The sequence below is a fragment of the Corvus moneduloides genome, chromosome Z, assembly GCF_009650955.1.
Source record: "Corvus moneduloides isolate bCorMon1 chromosome Z, bCorMon1.pri, whole genome shotgun sequence".
In the NCBI taxonomy this organism is placed as follows: Eukaryota; Metazoa; Chordata; class Aves; order Passeriformes; family Corvidae; genus Corvus; species Corvus moneduloides.
The window spans coordinates 12555299-12579686 of NC_045511.1; the positions used below are offsets into that span (position 1 = coordinate 12555299).

At 35.6% G+C, this 24388-nt stretch overlaps 1 protein-coding gene across 3 annotated transcripts in view; it reads right to left on the bottom strand.

Moving 5' to 3' along the window:
- The window catches only part of WDR70 (WD repeat domain 70), a 135559-nt gene that overhangs the window by 73968 nt on the left and 37203 nt on the right, over positions 1–24388 (bottom strand). For all 3 annotated transcript variants that reach the window (XM_032097526.1, XM_032097527.1, XM_032097528.1), the window contains 4 exons: positions 22313–22372; positions 17205–17338; positions 11923–12076; positions 10089–10165 (listed from right to left, as the gene is read on the bottom strand). In XM_032097526.1, the coding sequence (XP_031953417.1) occupies positions 10089–10165; positions 11923–12076; positions 17205–17338; positions 22313–22372 (425 nt within the window). The remainder of the gene's footprint in view (positions 1–10088; positions 10166–11922; positions 12077–17204; positions 17339–22312; positions 22373–24388) is intronic.

Here is a 24388-nt window from a genome sequence, read left to right on the forward strand (position 1 = left end):
AGTAAACAGATGCTGGAATGATACATCAACTAATAGATAAGTAAATTTCAAAATTATTCAGAAAAAATCCAGAATTATTACAGTTTGGATGAAATAAAATAATTTTTTTTTAAAGACACCAGGACAAGAGATCTAAAGCTAAATTTTATCTCAAAACAGATCTGCTTTAAGTTAAATTATTTGCTAGGTTTTGTAATAAACATACTGATAGAATAATTAATTTTTAAAGTCTAAGTGTGTGCCACCAAAAAAGAGAAGACACCTTTTTCTCATCTAAAACTTCAGTACCTGTTATTCTGCTATCCTTTTAATTCACTGTGAATCACACAACAGAAGAAAGCTACAAATGAACGTAAGTAAATTATTTATTTTGAAGGGAGGAATGTATATGGTCTAGTAAGTTTATGATGACAAAAGAAGATCTGCATCTTATCTCACCAAAAGTTCAACCTTAGGAGACTGAAATGTTTGCCAGCATGTTCTAAATCATACAGACACCAGTGAATGTGGATCTTAATTGTGTAGAGATTAGCTGACCAGAAGTTTCCACTACTATTAATGAGCTAAACTAACGAATATCAATCAGATGTTTTCTGTCCTAGCAAACTGAAAATTCACAAATCACATGTCTGGAAACATTTCAAGGAGAAGAAACATTTCCAAAACCAAACTAATCCCTCTCAAGAGAAATGTATTTAATATAAAGCTTTATTAGCAAACATTTGAATTACTATATTAGCTTTAAAAATTAACATTATTGCCACAAAGCAACTGCAAAATTACCTACAGGGCAATGATTCAGCGACAGAAAGGGGGGGGGAAATGAGCTAAAAAGTCAATGAGGAATTGGTTGATAAAAGTGTGAAAGCAGACTGATTTTGAAATAAAAACACACAACTAAAAAAGGAATGAAGTCTTGCAATTAATGTGGTATTGTAAGAACTATTGGATCCATACCCTACCTGCAGCTCCACACGGACAGTTCTGCCATCCTCATAAGGACTATGTGTGGACTTCTTCCTATCCTCAAAAACTGAGTAACTTTAACAGACACTCACAGCTCAATACCAAGCCTTTATCTATAAAAAGCTAAGTCACATGTACAGTTTGATCACAGTTTTAATCACTAAGAATCACCTGCCTATTCCAATCTCAGATTTATTAAACAGTGCTTTTTGTGTTCACTGGCTTGTCTTGATGATTGAAATAGAAATTTCATCCACAATTTCTGTGTGAAAGGTACAATCGGTAAAGAATTTACTGCATTTCTTCCTTAATAATCAGTTATATAGTCATATAATATATCTGTTTACAAAGAAATACTTTCTTTCTCTTATACAAACTTCGCTAACTTTCAATCACTGGCTCGAGTTATGTCTTTAACAATTTAAAGAACTTTCAGATGTTGGACATTTTATCTCTGTTTCAGTATTTTTTTGCCATTGCCAACTCTCTTAATATCCTATTCAGTAAGCTGAAATGTATTCAGCCTCTTGAATATTCTTGAATTAGCTGAAGTTTCAGGATACATCTCTGTCATTTTTCCTTTTCAATGTCTTTTACTATCCTTTTTAGACTGCTGTCATTGGAACTAGACACAGAACTCGATAGGTATTGCTGAAACAAAATATTAACATCATATCCTTTACCAGTGCCCTCAAAGTTAATTCTCTGTGCATGCATGCATTTTTAAAAGATGTCTATCTGCTTTTCCACAGCTTCATACTAGGAGCTTATATACAATTAACCCTACATAACTTTCAGGAAAATATTCTTCTGTGTATGATTTCCCATGCTGTTGTTTGCACCCAGTTCACTAACCAATCTGCTCTCAGAATCAGTGGCTAATACTTAGTGTTCTTATTTTACTAGAAATACATTCACACTTTCTCTGATAAAATCTGCTTTAATTAAAATAATTTATGGAAATATAGAAGTTTTGAGGCAATAGTTCAGTCTTATGAAATTGCATTAGGAACATGTTGTTTTGATTACTTCAGATTATCAGTTTTAAGATCTCTTCCTATTAGCTAGCCCAGCTGATAGATGACAAATATCTCACATGTATTTACAAGATTAATCCTTTAAAAGTCACAAACAAAACTTATTGGAATTAACAGAAAAAATTTCAACAGATTTTGGAATGCAATTTACTGCTTTTAAGTTACTAATGGATACTATACAAAAATTTATAAAAGGTTTTATTAAATAAACAAGAGAAGCTTCTTTCACAAAAACCCATACATGATTTCCATGATACTCTCACTTGCGAAATGGGATTTATCTGCCTTAAACAGAAGATTCTGTACTGAAAACTTTTCCAAGCTTCATCACCTTCCAGTGAAACCATGCACCTTTGAAACCACTACCAGCTGAGAAATGCAACTTCAGGTTGTTCCAATTCGTTCCATGAAAAATGAAAACCACCCGACATACATCTCTAAACAAGCAACTTAGCAGTGGGATTTTAACTAAAACATGTATTTATATAACATGAGGACCCTGAGAAGAGGAACAATTTAAAATTTCATTATTCAGACAATAAAATTACCTGCAAGTCTAAACATTAAAAATCACAAAGCAAATATTTTCACAGAGTTTTGATCTATAGGATATTAACTATCATTAGTCATTACTGTGTAGCTTTAATACTGAATCAGATTTGAACATTAATCATGGCAATTTAATTTTATTTTCTTAGACAGAATGCATATTTTATCTTTGTAAGCAAATGTGCCAAAATAAATCGTTGTCTACCCTACTCCACTTTCCCATTATCAAAAAAACCTATTTTAGTTTAGTTTGCTAAGTCTATTGTACTTCCCATTAATACTAGAATTCTGGTAATTTGAATAAGATGCATATCTCATGAGAAAATAGTCCTTTAAACTGAGTTATAGGTTAAAATTACCAGTGAATACTTGTGAAGAAAGGATTTCATCTTCATACAATAAAAGACATAATACATTTTTCATGGGAGAAGACAGGAGAGGAATTGCCAGTGAAAGATACTTGAGGAACAAAGTTACCACAATGGAAGTATTTGCTCAACAACCTGTGTATGACCCCAAACCATGGAAAGTTTCTTACCAATTTTCCAAATGGTAAATTTCTGTCTTCTTCCCTATCTGATATCAAGTTGAGCTCATTGAAATACTAAAACTTCCAGTTTCCCATAATTTCTATTCTGCCAGAAGTTACCCCACAGATCTGCTAACAGAACTGCTCAAAAGTATTGTCTTTTCTCAGTCAAGATGAGCCAGGACCAGAGAAGATGTAATAGAAAAGCTTTTCCAGTCTGACAGAAAGGGGTTAGGAAACAAGTTTCAGGGAACGCTTATCCATATATAACCCAACTAGAGCACAATACAGCTGACAAGTGAAATACTATGTCTTCTGGGATAAAAGAAGCAAATACACACACCAAAACTTCTGCCTTTCCATCCTAAGCTAAGAACATTGCGAAGGTCTAGCAAACGCCTTTGAAAAGACTGTCCTTTCTTGCTCCACTCACTGCACAGTTCTAAAATGAGCAAACTCTTTAGAAAGTACTGAAGTACTGTGAATACTTAAATTCTTGTCAGATAAACCAACTAACTAATTTTTTTAATGTGTGCTTTCATCTGACGCACAAAAATACTCTGAAGTTTCTTGCTGTAGTAAAAAACTTTACCTTGGTATAATTAAAAATAAACCACTCAACAGAACTGTATTCCTCCATGTTCTAAATTAATTCTGAAAATTTGCCTAAACTGTAATATTGTACTGGGAATAAAAGTATCTCATAAAAATCTTGAAGAAACATTTTCAAATTTCAGTATTTAATTTTCATATGGAACATGCCACAGTGACTGTATATGTGTATACACACCTGTATGTGTATGTGCTTGAAATAACTTGGCAAGAGTTATTTCTTTTCCTAGGATGGAATTCCAAGTTATACTATTCCTCTGGCAAATTCAACTGTTTCAACACAATGTTATTTGCATTCCCTACCCTATAAAGTAGTATGATGCAACTAGATGTGATTCAGGGTGATCTTTTTGGTGAGTAAGTACTTTGGACCCCAAAGCAAGTCCTATGCTCTGTAGTGTGCACTTGTTTTAAGAAGTAAATCTAGAAATTGCACAAAAGAACAAGCCTAAGACTGCAATTCAAGATTTTTAAATGATCCCCCATATGGTAAAACATCAGTAATTACTTTTAAGTACGCTTTTTCCAACTAGCCTTCAAATCTGTGAAAACAGATGCAGTGTTGAAGCTTAGGTTGTAACAAAAGTTTATACACACATCTTGGTAGTAGCCTTGGCATTGCTATCTTACTATTCTCAGCAGTTTTCAAAGCTGCAGATGGATCTGCAAGTTAAGAGGAGTTTTCAGACTCATTCCCTAACTGCTCTGTCTAGGCTCTGTCTCATTTCAGTGTGCAAGCTGAGCAGCTTCTGTTTCTCTCATGCAGGAGTCAAAAAGAACTGTGTCATTTTCTTTTGAGTTTTTCCTGAGTTCAACATTGTGTCCTTGAACAGTCATACAAAATGCACTGAGACTCCCTGCTGGTAACCCATATATCTGCAGTCTGAAGTAATAAATTTACAAATAGCCTAACACCTGCACATTAGAATATATTATCATCAAAACCTACTTCGAGGATTTTTGTAAAATGTATAGCATATTTGAATGCCATGGATAAGTCACAAGAAACAGATCACCTCTCAAAATACATCACTTACAATAGCAATTCTAAGAGCCTTCATTTGAATTACTTTTTAGTTCAGACTATTACTACAGCCCTAGTCACCTGGAATCAAAACAAAACTGTCACATACATAAAAAGACTATCCCTAAGTGAGTATTTAGAGTTATAGCAGGTTAACATAAAAAGTTTAAAATATTTGAAAAGCATTTACTTAAAACACATGTAAAATGTGTTACTTTCATTTGACGCCACACAGCCACTTGCAGATTTTGCTTTTTAACTTCTTTATGCATCATGAAAACTCCGGTTTCAACATGCCACCCAGAAAATGCAATTTTCTTTCTTTATTTTTAAGCTGTATGCAGGTGGCAACCATTCAACTAAAGACACAGACAGTGCAAATGCTACAGGAATCAGATAAAATACAGTCCACAACTTGCAAATAGTCATTCATTCAGTTTATGAAAGACTGTTTTCTCTAGAGGAGGTGCGATCTAGAACCATACAATATAGAAATAAGGCTTAACACTACACTAACATCCCTCATGTGCTCTCCTCTGTCCTCTTCTCCTTCAGCCTCAGACCCTGTCATTCAGTGTGCCCCAAGGAGCATGACACACATGCTTCTACCATTACTTTCAGCACCTTCCAAACTCCTGGATGATTAACTAAAAACCCTTAATTCTTTTCTTACAAGCATTTTCAAAAATAGGTCTTTCAAAAATACCTCTCCACATAGAAATACTCATCATGTGAGCAGAGAAGTTTAAGAGACAATTATCACTGTGCTTTACTGCTCTGTGTGATGTCCAACACAGATTAAAACCAGCAAAAAAAGGGAAGACTTTCAGCTTTCCTTCATACCTATATAAAGTGCATTCCTGGTATCATCTTCCCACATCCACACAGGATGACCCTCTGAAGGGTCCCATTTTGGTGTTTAGTGTCAGATGTATATACTTCTTTACACATGCCAGTTGTGGCAGTTCCCTTTCACAATCTGAGGCTTAAATCTCAACTTGTAGATATACAGATAGCATTACATTCCCTCTTAAAAGAGTTTCAGAGTGGTTGCCGTACTTAAGGTAATTTATTCTTACATCAACATCTAGTAAAAATTCTAGAACAAAACTAACATGAATCTACTGCAAAATTTCCAGAGCTTCTCTTCATTGCATACAAGATGCACTGTTGAGATAAAAAAAAAGAGTAGATGTTTGATTGCACTTTTCCTCTCATATGCAATACTCTGAAGCTTTTAATTTCTACTCTTATGGGTATAGATGGTCTTGATAAACAGTGAGAGTTTAATATGTCAATGTCTATTATAATTGTAAAGCACATTCGTGTATAATGTCAGGAATGTCAAAACTGGGTACGGGCAGGTCTCCTGCCTTGTAAAAATATTGTTTTAGGACTGGGAGACTTTCTCATTTTTTTGTTTAAAACTATAAACATTCATACCCAAAATCTCTATGTACCAGAGCCACATAAAGCTAGACTGGGCTTTGTCTCACCACTTTGCTTGAGAGAGAAGACCTTACAAACAGTTAACTTATTCACATGAACACTGCACAACTCCAGATATAAAACCAATGCAAAAGTATTGTATCTTGAGAATCCACACACTACATTTTCAACAGTAATGCAGCATGAAATTACATCCTAATTATTGCTGTCACTGAATAACACAAAGATATAAGGCACATCTGGATACATCTGATCAAAGGTTCATTTAGCCCTGTATTCAGCCTTCATTCCAGCAATAATGATGCTGACAAAGTCTGGTCATGACAGTTCATTCCCTTCATTTCGCCTTACTATCCACAGCTGTCATATAGAAGACATTATAATGCCTATTGCATTTTCTATCTGTTTATGAGTCCTTCTAAACATGAATTTTTCTCATTCCTTTTTAAACTTGCCTCCATGTCCTCCTGTGACAACACATTTCAGAATAAATCTGAACAGCACTCTTTTTTTTTTTTCTTTTATTAGTTCTAAACTCAACTATATCCACTTTCAAGAAATACCTCTTAGGTTTGGAAGAAGTTTTCAAAAACAACAGTTCCACATTCAGCTCACCTACCATCTTAAACATTTCACAAACTTTGATCACATACTCCTCCTACTTGGATCCCTCTTCCCTAAAATAAAGATTGCCAGTCTTTGGTCTGAGAAGACCACAGTCTCCAAAGTTCAAGTTTTCTTATAATTATATTGTTTTCTTTGCATGCAACATAAACCAAGTTTTTACATGGACTCTTCAACAGTTTCATATTTCTGCCAGCATTTCATTAAGTGCAAAGCTCTTGTCTTGAACAAAAAAGCCAGCTTTACGAATCAATGAATACAGTTCTTCAACACCTAAGGGTCATGTATAAATACAGGAATAATTGTAAAAAAATTAGACAGATAGATACAGTTGTGACATTTAATGGCATCCATAACTCATTCTATGCAAAATGTCAGATAAACAGTATCAAGTGAAAAAATTCTGGTTTCTAGAATGCTTGGTACAAATTGCATTTTCTTAAAATTCAGGAAACCTGTTTCCTTTAAGCATAAACGAATAAAAGTTTTCAATTATATCTTGCTGACACAGAGCATTTCTTTCTTTACATTTAAACTCTCTGCCTTGACACCTAAGTACTCCAATGTTACTCTCCTAAGCAAAATACTGAGAATACCATATTAAAGCAATCTTACAGAAGTTATTTTTCCTGATTCAAAAATCACCACCAAAGAGAAGTCAGAAATTCACTAATTATAATACTGGTTATAATAGTTGGTATAATTCCAACAACTGAAGTCAGTTAGAATCATTAAGGTTGGAAAAGATACTGAAGATCACCAAGTTCAACCCTTAACCTAAAACTGCCAGATCCCCCACAAAACCAAATCCCTAATCGCTTCCAGGAATGGAAATTCCACCCCTTTCCCTGGGCAGCCTGTTTCAATGCCTGACCACTCAGTCAGGGAAGCACTTTTCCTAATTTCCAATCTAAATCTACCTTGGTGCAACTTGAGGACTATTTCCTCTTGCCCTGTCTCTTGTTACCTGGGAGAGGAGATGGACTGACACCTGGCCACACCCTCCTTTCAGGGAGTGTTAAGGTCCCCCCTGTGCCTCCTCTTCTCCAGACTTAACCCCAGTTCTCTCAGCTGCTCCTCATCAAACTTGTGCTCCAAATTCACTAATGGAACATGTATTTTCAAAGGTGTGCTCACTAACTCAACTCACCTTTACACAACATGGCTAATGAAAAGGACATTACAACTTTTATTTATCTCTTTCATTTAACTGAGTTTTTGAAGTTCATTAGACACTGCCATAATCAGATGACCTTCCCTACTCAGACACCTGCTTTTTCAGTTCGGCAGGCTCAGTGTGGGTCAGCAGTGCCTGGGCAGCCCCGAGGGCAAACCCCCTCCCAGAGCACCGAGCACGGCACAGCCGGCACAGAGAGGGGATGGTCCCACTGGGCTCAGCCCTGGGGCAGCCTCAGCGTGGGCCCTGCTGGGCTCTGCAGGTGGAGAAGGATGGGAAGGTCCTTCAGCACATCCTGAGGAGGGAAACAAAGCTGGAACCTCCTGTGAGGAGCAGCTGAGGACTTTGGGCTTGTCCAGTTTGGCAAAAAGGAGGCTGAGGGGTGACCTCACTGCTCTCTGCAGCTTCATGAGGAGGGGAAGGGCACAGGGAGGTGCTGAGCTCTCCTTCCTGGCATCCAGGGACAGGACACATGGGCATGGTTCAGAGCTGTGCCAGGGGAAGTTCAGAACACTAGGAGGCATTTTAGTGAGAAGGTGGTCCCAGACTGACACAGGCTTCCTGGAGATATGCTTGATTGCTCAATGCCCTTAACAACAGGCTTTAACTTCTGGACAGCCCTGAACTGGTCAGACAGTTGGATGAGCACTGCAGGTCCTTTCCAACTGGAACTATTCTTCGCAATTCTTGTTCACAGCTCCAGTCTTAAGATGAATTACTGATTAAACTTTGGAGACTTTTTAGTTTCTGTTATTATTAAATTTCACAGATGAAATACTGTCTTCAAGCCCTGTGGGGCAAATTAAGCAATCAAAATTGTTTCTTTTCACAGGACATGTCCAAATCCTGAAAAGACATGCCACTAGCAGGAAGCAAAATGCAATGGGCTTAAAATACTTTTCTTGTAATTTCAGCCACACAGTGTCTGTGAAAATGCAACTATGCAGCCATTTATAGTAGTGTTTATCTGGTTTTCTCTTACCTGTCCAGACCATTTTCATTCACAGCATCAGGGATGTACTGAATACATTTTTGGTATACTAGTTAGGGACTTGCTTAGACAGGAGAAAATCAGACAATCTTCATAATTTATAATATCTTGTTTTTCATGACCTACAAACTATTCAACCTAATAAAGAAACCGTACTAATGTCTAACTGCCTTCAAAATATCAACAAACTGTTTAAAGTATTGATTCTAGCATTTAATAATAATTCCTACTATGAAAGTAGTACCTTCGTGCCTACAATCTGGAACAATATACAGTTTGCTTAACTGTATTTTTACAACTTAATTTCTCCATAAAGCACAATGTAGTATTTAGGTTTTTCTCTTCTGACACAGTTTTATCAGAAACTGTGAATTTTCCTATTAAAATAATATTTTCATGTACTCGTGTGTTAAACCAGTCAGTCAGTCCCTTTTGGGGGGAAAAAAAGCCCAAACAATGTTGTTTAAAGTAATTGATAATTGAAGTACTCTTTTTACAGTGGACCACTCTACAGATACATTAGTGGGGAAATTCAATCCTTACTGTCACTCTGGAGTAAAAGAGATTGCATATTGGAAACATCAGTAAAAAGTCAATCATGAACCTGCTACTGACAGCTGCAGTAACTCAATTAATGCAGATGCCATGTGACATTTTGCCATTTGATTCTAACCACAAAGATCAAGACTGAAGCCACAAAATAATTTCTGACAGTCTCTTTGACACTTGTCAAACAACATCCATCAATACTCAGTTACACCTAAAGTGAAACTTGCAACTTCCAATTGAAATCCTCAATCTTCCTAGTGAATACAGTTACATTGAGTCTCTCCACAGGAATTACTCTACTCCCAAAGAATACCGGGTAAAGTTAAATTTTATCCAAGAATTTTTGTAAAAACAATTAACCAAAACTTTCATGAAATATCATTTAAAATAATTTTAAGTTACAGAACTAAAATAATACAAACAAAATACCTTTACTATCTAGAGGCAAAACAAATATAATATTTGCTTTCAGATCTCACTGTCCTAAAGAATGGTATTTAAAGTAAATCAAGGCACACTAAAACACAAAAGCTAAACAAGTCTCTAGAAAAACACTGTCAAAGAGTGAGCTCAGTACTTACCCATCATTAGAACATGTCAAAAATTCTTCCTTTATCTTTGGATGCCAACAGCCTGAATTGAGCATTGCTGTGTGACCCTAAAGAAATAAACACAGAGGTCTTACAAGGCCTTGTAAGCTGTCTTACAAAGTTTTACAACTTTTACTCCAAATCCTTGAAATGGAATCACATGAAAGCTGAGGGACGAATCAGACCCTCCGGACTCTTCTGACTGACATTGCGGCGATCTGCCTACCCACCGCTTTTCCGATGCCACGTTCCCGCTCCCGCTCTCTCCTGCCCTTAGCCCTGGCCACTCCCTCGGGCTCCCCCTATTGGTTCCTGTACCCCAACCCCGCCCAGGGACCGCCCCTGAGCCCCTGAGAAAAGGCCCCTGCGCCTGCATCATGAGGTCTCTCTGCCTGTGAGGGTTGCCGGGACAAGATGCGATTAAAGTCATCTCAAACCCTCATGGGCGACCCTTCTCTGCCTCCTTTGCCATCACTGGGTGTAGCGCTGCTGGCTGCTGGAGCAAGAACCGCAGGGCCGTCCGAAATGGGCTACGGGATGCGACCATGGTTGCACTGCCCTAAGCATCCCCACTGAGCTCTCAGGAAAGCTGCAGCCTGCTAAGCTAAATCTAGCAACTACAACATGACATCACAATGATTTAACAGATTGTATGTACTCTATCCATTTCATTCTTGCTTGTTTTAGAAAAACCCTGACATTCTTCTACTTTTTTTTTTTCTTTCAGAAAACAGCATAGAATCACACTTCTTTTTTCTCTTGGGAGAGCTGTAAAGCAGAGAAAGGATGAAACAATAGGCATCAATACAGCGTCACACAAACTTTTTCAAGGTACAGAAAAATAATGGGAATAACACTAACAACCAGGGTGACACAATACACATACCCAATGTCAATCTACACTAGCCAAAGATTCTGTTGGAGAAAACTGAGGAAACAGAATTTGAAAGCCAAGACAGTGAACCTCAAGTGAAATTTTCATAAAATATTAAAGTTGCAAATTGACTAGTCAGTTTTCTTTCTTTAAGACAGGAAAAACAGAATGTGTTTTATGCAAGGTAAACAATTGCCATTATGGTGACTATGAATATAGCATTACTGGACTAGATATTGTCCAGTTGGCTTTACTTCTTTGAAGTACAGGCACATGCTCATTGACTATGTTCAAAGAGAAATTTGGAATCTGCTCTGCAATGCTTGAATGACTTCAGTTTGTTTTAAGCACAAATAAGGAGAGAAATACTGAAAAGTTAATGAGGCAATATAACAAATATTTTAGCATTTTGACTGTTGGACCACAATATACTGGAATTCTAGACATTTACAAGATAAAGAAAATCTAAATTATTTTTAAGCAAACAAGAACTAAAGCAGATGTTGTTTGATAGTTTTATGTATGTATCACTAGCCAAAAGAAATAGTCATCTGACAAGAACAGCTTTAAGCAAAACAGCATTTAGCCTAGTTATTTGGCAATACACTTTACAAGCAATAAGTAAATCAACTTTATCATCAGTTTGAGCTTTAGATTTTATCATTACTTTTTAGGCTTAAGCTATTCAAAAAACCTGACTTGAATGTAAATCATCTAGGTAAATAGAACCATTGTATCAAAATTTGTGGAAATACAAGGGCAAAGTCGTCAAAACACAACCAACTGTGGTTGAAGTACTTCAAAACTATGAATGAACCCTTCTGTATTTGCATTTTTAACTACCATTAATAATATACACATTGTTGCTTATTAGTCTCACACTCACAGCTTGCAAGTAGACAACCAACCACCTCCAGCCCCTGCCTTGAAACCTCCAGCCCCTGACTTTACCTTTGTGTTTGTCATATCCACAATGTACTGGTCTCCCTTTATGCATTCCATTACTGGGAAGCCATCTCTGTCAAGGACTTTTGCCTGAGAGTTACCAGAGACAACGAGAATGACATCTCCTGTGCTGCTATACTGTAAAGATTTGATTTGGTGACTATAAAGAAAAGAAAGAAAGAAGAAAAAAAAAAAAGGAGAAATAAAACATTTCAATTAACGGTCCTATAAACCTACACTAAAACAAAAGTGTCAATGGTGCATATCAATGTCAATGGTCATATTGCAGAAATAAACCCATGTACACTCCTGTATCAAAGAAATGAGAGGCAGAAGATATTTTACTAATGGAATAAAGTTTTTTATTCCACGGTGTGTGTGCATATGCATGTGTCCTGTTTCTTTCAACCACATGCAGCTCATCAAACACATAAAACGTCATTTCTGGCAAACATATTTCTTTAAGAATGCTATTATAACTCCAGTGGAAAAATAGTATGTGTCAGATTTAACTATCCAGAGCTGAAAATTCTTTATCATCTTCCCAAAAGTAAAATGTGGAATGACAGTAATCTGTAAATTACTACAAAAGGATGTTGTAGTCATACATAAAACTTCATTGTACCTTGCACACCAGGATATTAGTCATAGGTCAGCATTCTTGCAACTTTTTATATGGTCCGGGCTTTAATTTCATCTAAATCTAAGATAAAGTTAAATATACCATCAGCCCTGGAAACATGACAATAGATAACAATCTGTCTAGTCTACTTATCTTTGGTGACTGTTCATTTGTTGTAACAGTGTCCTCACACATTTGTTCCATTGATTGCAAAAACCTGGGGCAGAAACCATGGAGTAATAGCGAGATGACAAAAATGAACTGAAAGTGGAAAGCTGACTGACAAATGAGAAGCCCATTTCCACCTTCAGCATATTCTCTCAGCATCTTGCTTTATTAACAAGTTTCATGGCTCTTGCTGCATCTGAAGGAGATCTCCCTTTGATCCCCTATACTCCATTACAAGGATAGCAAAAAATGCAAAGCAGTCTATCCACTTCACACCAGCCGGAATTTATATCCTGGCACATTAACAGAGTGTGCACAGTAACATTACTTTATATTAATACTTCAGCTCTGCATCTAGATTACTCTCAAATACAGGACCAGAACACATTTGCTAGCTAGATTTGGATTCCCATGGCATCCACAGTGTCCTTGAAGAAATATCTTCCTTAAGTTTCAGAACATGACTATGTACATTCAAATCCTAGTACCTTTCAGGAAACTACTTTTTAACACTATTTCCCATCAGTAAAGTTAACACTCAGATGACCAACAAAACCAACTATGCAACTTGTAACTTAATATTTTAGCATTTCAGTTCTTATACAGTAGTGATTTCATATAATTGTCTCAGCAGTAGCTATTACCTGTTAAATCTGTCCTCAAATCATGAGTTAATATATGAAACACTTAAAATATCATAATACTTATTTTAAAAGTTCTGTATAGATCATAGTAATGTAAACTAAGCATAAATTTCTTATCCAAAAAATGTTTGGCAAAACTGATATTATAATTCAAAAGCCAAAAATTGCTTCAAGCACCCTATTACGTAATACCAACTGGCAGCCAAATTGGACTGAGTATGATAAAATTATTTTTAATAGAAAGGAGACATTCAAATATGGGAATTTCTGAAATAGATTGCAGGCAATGTTGCAAAAAACATCCTGACCCTCAAGAGCAAAAACGAATACCTTCTCAGAAGAGAAGATGGCCAGCTACACTAAGCTCAGAGGAAACACTGGAAGAAATTAAAGGAAACCCACAAGAGAACTAATATCTAAAGTCTAGAATATTCTCTGCAGACAGACAGCTGATAAACCTAGACTAAAGAATACATCAGATTCAGCTTTTGCAGAACAAATACATCTTAGGATTTAAAAATTTTTTCTCAGTCATACTTCCAAGTGCTCTTGCCCAATCACATGATTGATACAAAGCTCAAAATATTCCTGAGCCCCACCCGAGTACAATATACAGAATGAAGTACTCATTAGGTTCTATTTCTCATAGTCTAATGCTGAAATTGGCAAAAGAAAATAGCCAGCATCTCCAAAGCACAGGTTCATATTTTGCACTTATCACTGTTGAAAAGTAAGAACAAAGAATATTTAAAAACTAGACTAAAATATTATTTTCATTTGATGCATGTCTCATGCATGAAAAGGGTCTGACCACTAGTTAAGAACAAACAGCTCAGAAGTAAAATCTGATTTCTGAAAGAATCCACAATACATAAAGGCCCATAGAGTCTTCTGAAAAAAAACCTGTTTTCAGACACTGAAATACTAGAAATAAAACTACAGACATTAATACCATTAACACGGCACTGTTCATAATTCAAACAATGTCGTCTCATTGCTCCTTAGCAGTTCTGTACCAGCATGTCTGAACAAACTTTGCTTTCCTCTTAAAATTTCTCCCAGTAATGAAAAGCAACTGGTTTTACAGCATCTAGCACAATGGAACATAACCAATAATTTATCAAATCAGTCATGTAAAAAAATGCGTTTGAGAGACAAGATTTCCATAACCTTTACCTAAAGAAAAAAAACCCCAAACCCACACCTTCTTGACCATGCAATATGACTTTCAAAATCATGTTTAGAAATTGCTTCTGTAAGTAGAATATTTGCAAAGTCCCAGAAGTTACCACTTTTCTGACGTTTATTGGAACATGACCAAGAGTGAGGCTCTGCAGAGGCAATTCCTTAAGAAAATATTTTTAGTTCTTATTAATGTTAGAGCAAGTCTTGGGAAACTTGCAAAAACAGTTCCTTTTAATAGCATGTAGTGGTTTGGTCCAAAATACTCATTACATACATAGCATTAATCCAAGTCATTTTGGTTTAAAGCTGCCAAATGTGCACAGCACATTGTACCAGGACCTGCAGAACAGAGCTACATACATGAGTAGAATCATGACAAACAAATATTTTCTACACACATAACAGCTTTGCCTTACACTTGCTTTTGGCTTTAACACCAAGATATGGCTTGAAAGTACTGGCTTTTTGTCAGGCTGGGGTTTTTTTTAACTTTACATCACAAATCCAAGGAGAAATTAACAGAGTAACCTGATATTATGCTACAAAATGGAGCCTTGACAATATAGAATTGATCTCAGGCTCCTTCATTTCTAAAATGAAATTAAATTTATACCTCCAGATCTGGATTTCTGCTAACACCTAATGTTTCCATACCAGAACTCCTCAGAATTCTTTGAAATTCAAGTCTGTGAATGCTAATAGCCCTTGCAATAAACTTCATAGCAAAAAAAGTAATATAAGAATATATATACACCTGGACACAAGTTGTATAAAATTCCACATAGTGTTCACCAGCTTGTCTCAATGTCAGCATGAAAGAACTTGAAGCTGAATCTTTTTACCAGACAGAGATACGGTTCCAGTTTTATGTTTAGAAAAAGATACAGAAGTTGTATTTGAACAATAATTTTTTTAAACCCCTAAAATTAGTTCATGACACTTGCAACATAAGTGTAATTTCCAAACTTCACACCAGTCAAGTCTATTTTTAATATTATTTCATGTTTATATTTTAAGTACTTTATTTATACATCAACGTACTCAAACTACAAGAATCTCACAAAGAACATTTATATAAAAATACTTGTGAGATCCTTGTAACACTAAATGAACAGTGTCAGGAATAACAAATATTTTAAGTTCATATTTTATCATTAGTTTTTTGCCAAAATGAGCTTACCAATTTATCTGCAAGCTATCCCTGAAATAGAACATTAGCATACATTCTACTTGTGGTTTTTATACAACATTTATGTTTTATACCATTATTAGCAAGTACGACTAAATCTGAATGCACTCTTCTGTTAAACTTGAAAATGCTTCATTAAAATAATTTTCTACTGTGGGAGTAAAGACTGTCAGCTCTTTCTGCTCAGTTATGACAGAGGAAGGACAGTACCATTTATATCCTGCTAACTAATCATGTAAATGAAACTCATACCAGAAAACTCTGAATGTCACTTTACATTTGAAAACTTTCATTTATTTATTCCTAAGTGGCAGGTGTACTTAATTATGTTTTCAAAGTAAATGTGCCATTTGTCAGTTTATTATAAGAAGTCAAGGTCTGTAAAAGAGATTGGAATTGCATAATGCATTAAAGCACACTTTTTACTTTTCTGATTTTTCACACTTCAGAACAGCAATAAGAATCCCTTTCTATTTTGCCCCTCTTCAGGATAACAGCCCTAACTTTTTCTCATCTTTCATTATCTAGATTTTTGGCATATCTATAGTCAGTTATATGCATTCTAGCCTTCCAAACTGACCAAAACTCAGCTGTAGCTTTTTAAGATAGTAATGATTAAAATTAGACATTCTAAATACTACTTACTCTATGTATAATAAAGTTCAATCCTTTTTTTAAGCATACTGAAATACCTTATAAACTGCGCCACATAAGTTAGACATCAGAAAGTACCTTAATAAAACCACTGGGTTTTGTTTTGGTTTATTTTATGTAATATATTTTTTGGAAAGTTCAGTGTGCACTACCATTGAAGGAGTTCTGTATTGCCGATCTCTGGAATAACTAAATGAACTCACTTCACTTACTTTCTAAATTACCAGTGAATAATATGGATAGTATGGAAATAACTCCCTAAAAATGCTTCCTGCATTTTCTTTTCAATTTGCATATATAGAAATATAGGAATAAATGTAAAGAAATACATTTTCTTTGAGAGAGACAATATTTCACACTAGGTTGCTATTCAGTGATCACTGCAATGCAAAGGACCAGTGCTTCCTGAAACAGAGGACTTCACAAAAATTAAATAACTCACCCTTCCCTTCAGAAATCCTGGCAGCAACTCTCCACAAAGGGGTCAATTGTTTTAACTTGCTTCTCCTCTTAATTAATTTTACATAAGCAGAATACATATAGAAAGTGATTTCTGTCATTTACAACTACGAATGTCAACTTGTCGTTGGTCATTTTCTGATGGGCTATTAATAATTGCATCTGCACACTCACCTGTAGCTTTCTAAAAGTGGAAAATATGCAAGTCACTGTAAAAAGCAGGAAAAGAAATAAGAAAACAAGTTCTTAGGTTCACATTCTTTGGTATTCAAGAGCCTTTTAAACAAGCTGTCTTACAAGGCTTTTGTGCATTCTACCAGGAGCTTAACATGGAACATTAAGTGCAAACTGCAGTCTTCATGCCTACCATTCACAAGGCTGGAGGGACCGAAAAGCTTGGAGAGAGGCATCCATTCCAGCAAAATCCCAAAATTTTACATCATAGTCATATCCACCAGTTATCAAACGAGCACCTGAAGGATCCAACCCCAAAGCAGAAACCTGTACAGAAAAAAAATACATAATCATATTCATACAAACTTTTTATTTTTTTTCTACAATTCTTCAGGGTGTCACCAAAACATAAAATGCTACTAAAGTGAAAAAAAAAACAAACCCAAGCTTCAAACAACCCACTGCCCTGGTTTCTTACTACAATATCTTAGCTATATTTTCATTTTGAAATTTCACTACCTTGAATAAAGTCTGAGTACTTCTGAAGGATTAGGAAGAATGGAAGTAAAAATTACATAGTCTGAATAAACCACTGAAGATAGCTGAGAAAAAATAGTTTACAGTGTTTATCTCCTAATCATCTCATTGCAAGATTTGGCTAAGTTCTGTTTCTATGAAGAAAATTGTACTTTAGACTTCTATCAAAAGTACAAACAATATTTCTAGCAAAATAACAAAATAGTTTAATATCCACTAGTTTAAGATTCTAAGTTTACTCAAGACAGCTCATGTGCACATACACATTGCATAGTTAAATTTCTTTTCTGAAAAAAATAGAAGAATAAAATAGGGTATTGATTTTTTTAAAATCACAGATTTTAAAAAGATACCGTTGTAATAAAATAGGTCAAAATAACTTCTCAAAACCCATTTCTTTTGTATACAAAACCAGCTGCTCAGAGCTATTCAGAATTTTGAGGAAAGAATCCTAATGCTTATTACTCTTATCTGTTATTCTCAAATCATAGGTCAAGTAAAATGGGAATTTTACTGAAAATCTATTTTAATTCTCTATTCAAAGAACAGGAATGTTCTATAGTACAATAAACAGTATTTCATATACTAAAATAAATAGTAGTGTTCAAATCATCACATGGAGAAATAAGATAACAGAAGTATTTCACTGGAAATTATATAAAATAATTACATAAAATCATTTACCTTCAAAATTATTTATTTTCCTTTCTCATTTGTGAAAATATTGTATCTACTACTATGATTTCAAACATTAGCAAAAGACTAGTTGGACAGTGTGCTAAATTAATTTAGATACCAAGAGATTAATTTTCAAAAATTAAGTCATCTACATGGGAGAGTGTTGAAAAGTAGTATCAAAAAATATAGAACAAGAGTATTTTTAGAATTACTAAAAATTACACCTAACCTGAAAATTTCAGGAAAAGATAAAACTCATATGGAATTCATGCTTAGGTTTTAATAGAACCCATGGGTAAAACCCAGACTATAAACAGCAAATTACTTTTAACCATTGCACAAAAACATGGGTCATCCCACATTTTTAAGACAGATAAACATCAGGTTGAAGAACCCTTTCAGTAAGTCTCCAACACAATAAAGTAGTAGTAGTAGTAGTAGTAGTAGTAGTAGTAGTAGTAATGATAATGATGATGATAATAATAATAATGTTCTATAAAATGCCAGGAAAAGCATTTCAAGAGATAAACCAGAAAATCCTGAAGGAAAAAGAATAATATTATACTTGAAAAAGAACATTCAAACTTATACAGAATAAAAGAAAAGCCTTCATTTCTGACTGGAGGGTAATGCCTGAGAATAGTGTCATGACTACAGGTTAGCAACACCGAATGTCTTCAGGAAAAAAAAGAATTCAGAGGAATTACTTTCAGATGTCTAAAACTGCATTTAAAATTCTAGGTATGGATGTACAAAAATGATAATAATTTTACAGAGAAGATGCTTACCTATACATATCTTCTTTACGTGTATACATGAAAAGTACTGACTGGAACTATGATTTAATGCAGGGACATAGAAATACCACCAAAAAAACCTTGTCTCAAAGATATATTAGCCTACTACTGTATTTTTTTTTCAAATCTTTAGTATACATCTATATACCCTGTGTTACGGAGACTTCTAAAACTTATGTAAACTGTTGAATAGTTCCCACAGAAAACATTTTAAAACATGGAAACAAGTTCAATGAAAAACTAAACTACAGAAAACAATTGTCCCAATAAAAACAGCATGTATGAATGAAATTTATTCTTTAAGATGGACAGTTTGCTTTCCTAGAATTTAGATTTCCTTACATGAAATAGTATGGGCATCTTTTGAGTTTTCTTTTTCCAGTTTCATGTAGATGAAGTTCACTTAACTATTCCTTATTTTATCAAGGGCTCATTTCTAGTCATTTTCTCCTTTAGGTTCCTGCTGCTCCTGACCAGCTCTCTGCTGGTCACTTTTAAAGCATCACCTAAGGTAGGAACAGGTGATTCCCAAAGGCTGGAAATCAAGCAGGTGAGGCAGAAGGCCGGCTTGGCTGAACAGGGATGTTCTCTTGGAAATAAGGCAAAAAAGAAAGGCGTATGCCCTGTGGAAGCAAGGTCAGGTGACATGGGAAGAACACAGAGATGCTGCTTGGTACTGCAGGGAGAAAATCTGTACCAAAGCTCAGATGGAGTTGAAGCTGCCCAGAACCAGGGGGAAAACACGATTTTTTTTCAAATATATTAATGGTTAAAGGCAGTGTAGAAATAATAAAAGCCCATTACAGGACTGGGATGGGCACCTCACAAAGAGGACAGAGACAAGGCAGAGGTATTTAAAGCTTTCTTTGCCTCTGTCTTCTGATGGACCAAGGGGGTCTCAGACCATGACTATGAGAATGATCAACTTCCAGCCAATACTGAAATTGTGCACGATCTGCTGCTCCAGGTGGATCCCTACAAATCCATGGAGCCTGATGAGATTCATCTGAGTAATCCTCAAAGAGCTGGCTGATGTTACTCCAAAGTCTGTCTTGATGATTTTCAAGCAGTCTTGGGAATCGGGAGAGGTCCCAGTTGACATCATCTTTGTGGATCTAAGTAAAGCTTTTGATACTGTCTCTCATGGAGTCCTTCTGGATAAAATGTATTAGGAAAAGACTCTTCACCCAGAGGCTGGTTGGGCACTGGAACAGGCTCCCCAGGGAAGTGGTCACAGCACCAAGACTGACAGAGTTCAAGAAGTATTTAGACAATGCTCTTGGGCGCATGGTGTGACTCTTGGGGATGGTGCTTTGCAGGCCCAGGAGGTGGACTTGATCTTTGTCAGTCCCTTTTCAACTCAGCATATTCAGTGATTCTGTAATTAAGATACCTCACAGTATTTCAAATATACAATGCCCTAGTATAGCCAACTGTCTGAAAATAGTACTTTGAAGAAAACCAACAAATGATGGTCCTATTCACCAGGGAACTGACTCCTCCTTAATCTAAATGTCCTCCTATAATTCAGAGGCATTCACTTGCGGAAATCTTTTCAAACGTGTAATCTCTTATGTGTTTCCAAAACGAATATGCCCCCTTTACAACTTAAATGGAAATTTTGAACCCTAACCATTTCATTCATGATTTCTGACATGCAGAAAAACTAGACACCTCCTGATTAATCAAAACACTCAAGTGTTCTATTCAATAACTTCTGTATGAGGAAGCTGTTGTGATATGAGATATTAGAAAGCACAGATTACATATTCTTTCTCATACCCACCTATGTATCAAAAGTACCATGAAAAATAAAAAATATATATGGAGTTTCAATGGGAACAGTAATTCCTATTACACTGTAAAAGCAAGACAACTGGGAAATTAATCAGGTTTCTGGAAAGACTCTCTAGCTTGGGAAATCTTTTCTGAAATTTCTCAGCTGCACAGGAATAGAGTCATCATCAAATCCACATTCACTAGATTGAAGAGGTACAGATGGGATATATAAGTTTAGCTGAAATACAGTACACTGTATGAACATAATGAGAAGACTGTATTTAAAAACATTGGGGCAGAACACCAAAATCAAGATATGAAGTTACTCCCATCCTCATGTATCTAAGGTCACGGGTAAGTGGTTTCACTGTTCTAAAACAAACAAGAAAAATGCAAAAAGATAGCCCTTCTACAGAAGAGATCTTTTTTTCAATTATATGTTTCATTTACTGCATCCAGTCTAATCCAACTGTGCCATATATATCCCACATTACAATTCACCTCTGTTCTAGGTGATGACAGCTGCATTCTCCTGCAGTCAAAATATCTCAGAAGTCTTCCAAAACTGTAACTTCCACTTTACAAGGACTTTTAGTTAGAAATAACATGAGCTTATTCTTTAAGAAGCCATGAAAAGATTTACTGGTTTAATATAAAGAAAAATAAATCAAAAAATTTTACCTAACGAAGTTTGTTAGGACATGTATTCAGAAGGAAACATACTGCAGAAGCAGTTACTGTCACATGTAAAACAGGAAACTATTTGCACTAGTACGCTACTCTGCAAAACCTAGTATTCATAAAAATTAATACGCAAAGCAGTTGCATGCAGTGTGTGTAGAAAAATGCACTCTGTTTTGTTTAGTGTAATGCAATGCATCTCTTACAAGTCTTCGACCAGTCAGCATGTAAAAGCAATTGAATTTGTGTTGGAAGATGTGATTATACAAAGATAGCAACACAGAGGAAAAAAATGATACTTCCAAGTTGGATTGTGGTTCTTTAAAAGAAAGCAAAGGAACAGTAGTGGAGATAAAATCTAGAAAAGACGGAGTCAAAAACAAGAAAGAACAAGATCTCAAGAAATTGAGAAAGGTGTATAAAAGGCACTAAAAAGATTGAAGTAGAATGAAGTACTCAGCAGCAAAGAAGTCGTTGGAAAGAACATTCTCCTTTAAACCAATGACCAAAGAAAGGTCTAGATTAGACCTACGTCTACGTATTAGGAAGGTCTAGCCTACAAGAGGAACTCTAACAATTACAGAGAGAAGACTTGATGAAAATGAGACAACAGTTGAGTCATACAGAGCTATATTTAGGTTTTTATGAGAAATTGAAGAGGTGGTCTTGAAACACACTTTCAATAGCACTAAGAAAAGAGACCGACTAAAACAACAAATCAAGGAAAAAATTCAGTTCTTCAACTTTAGCTGGTAAGTATTTGTTAACTTATTTCACAGACTGACAGTTCTAGAAGAGCTTGAAGGGTTGAAAACATGTTATCACTTACTGTCTTCGTTCCATGTTGGAGTGTAATTTCATGAGAATCTGGAATTTTCTTGACAGGGTTCTGGAAAAGAAGAAAATTCACCTCTATGAAAACAGTGCTATCACCAAAAAAACCCACTAATGCAATATATATGTAAAAGTAAGAAAAGTTTCCATCACAACAGTTGTAACATGGGGAGGAGAAATGGGAAAATCATAAACCAGAGACTGATTTCACATTTTTATTTTCATGGATATACTCCCAAAAAATATCATGAATAATTGTTTTAAAAATATGACACCATCTTAAGACAAAAACAGGAAAATATTTTCTTTTTTTTTCTTCTTTGGAAGATATTAATTCACACAGAAAGAAATATAATGGAAGTACTCAAGTACTTTGAGCAACTTTCTACAAAGGTCATATGAATCATTATTCTCAAAATACTTATTTATCTGGCATCACTCCAGTTTCCTAAAACAGACACAATCTATCCCCTTGATGTCTGACATCTTTGTTATAATTTTCTGTTGCCAAAGTATGATTTTAAAATAATTTTAGGCACACTTTATACTACACATTAAATCTCTTTCCTTATCCATCTCTGCCAATCCCTTCATTATTTTTCATGCTTCACAGAAGTCTCTATAGCATCAGGCTGATTTCCTTCGTACTTGTTTTATCTTCTTTATCATTTCCATCTTCTATTTGTCTGATAAAACTGAAACTCTCATTATCTATGGTTTAGCCACACCTACCCTTCTTCTAACTTTACTTCAATTAAAAGGAAATATATTTAGGTTAGGTATTAGGAAGAAGTTCTTTACTTTGAGGGTGGTGAGGCACTGGAACAGGATGCCCAGAGAAGCTGTGGATGCTTCATCCCTGGAAATGTTCAAGGCCACGTTTGAATGATGCTCTGAGAAACTTGGTCTAGCGGAAGGTGTCTCTGTCCATGGCAGAGGGCTTGAAAGGAGATGGTCTTTAAGGAGGGAGGGCATGTTGTGCACGTGCATTCATTAGTTGTCTTCCAGAGCAACCACTTTGCTCACTGAAGCCCTACTGGGAAGTGCCAAGACATCCCCTGCTGATGGGAAGTAGAGAATAAATCTTCTTGTTTCCCTTAAGAATAAATCCCTTGTTTCCACATGTGGCCTGCACTTTTACTTCATTACGCTGCCTTTATTTTGATCCATGTGATTTTTTTCCATCTTCCTGTCTTCTCCTGCTCCATCCTGCTGAGGATGGCAGTGATAAAACAGCCCAGTGGACACCTGGCATCCAGCCAGGGTCAGCCCACCACAAGGTAACAGTAAAGGTTTTCCAATAGCTACACATGACATCCTAAAAGGTATAGCCCACACAGCATTAAGTGACATTTCCACAGACTCAGTGGTTTAGAAGCTGAGAAGCAGCTGTAACTCAAAATTCCTAAGAGAAGCTGTGATTATGAAAATGAGTTTATTGTTCAACTGACACTATAAAGCACACAGACAAAGGTATAATTATAATACAAATTAAGTTTTCAATGCTCCATCATTTCCTACACTATAAACTGGTATTTGCTATTCTTGGGATGCAAAAATCTGCTCAATAGCCACTTGCTATCCAAGCACATTCCATAAAAACCAAGCAGTGAAAAGCAAACAGTTTCCAAGATTCACCCACAACAGCCGTCACCCACAACAAAAGATGTACTATTTTTGTGAATCAGAGGCTTTCACAGAAACCATCTGTTGCATTCTTGTCTTAATGACTGCAGGGTCGCTCTTTTGCTTTGGAATATTATAGAATTCTTCATTTCACGTACCTTACCACAAAGGTAGGTACTGTAAGTCTATATTGTGTCAGCACTGAATTTAAGTTTCAAAGGGTATCTTAACTACTTTAAGAGTTCTTTCAATAATTCAAAGAAAAAAAGATGAATTTACTAATAAACAAAATTAACTAGAACAAATGTAATTTATTTTAATTGCTAGCTCCTAGGTGACAATGATTAAATTCCCATTTTCATGAGAAGAGAGGAGCACTAACATGAAAACATTTTTGCTTTACACCACACTCACACTGAACAGTATTCTGGCTACTTAGTTTAGG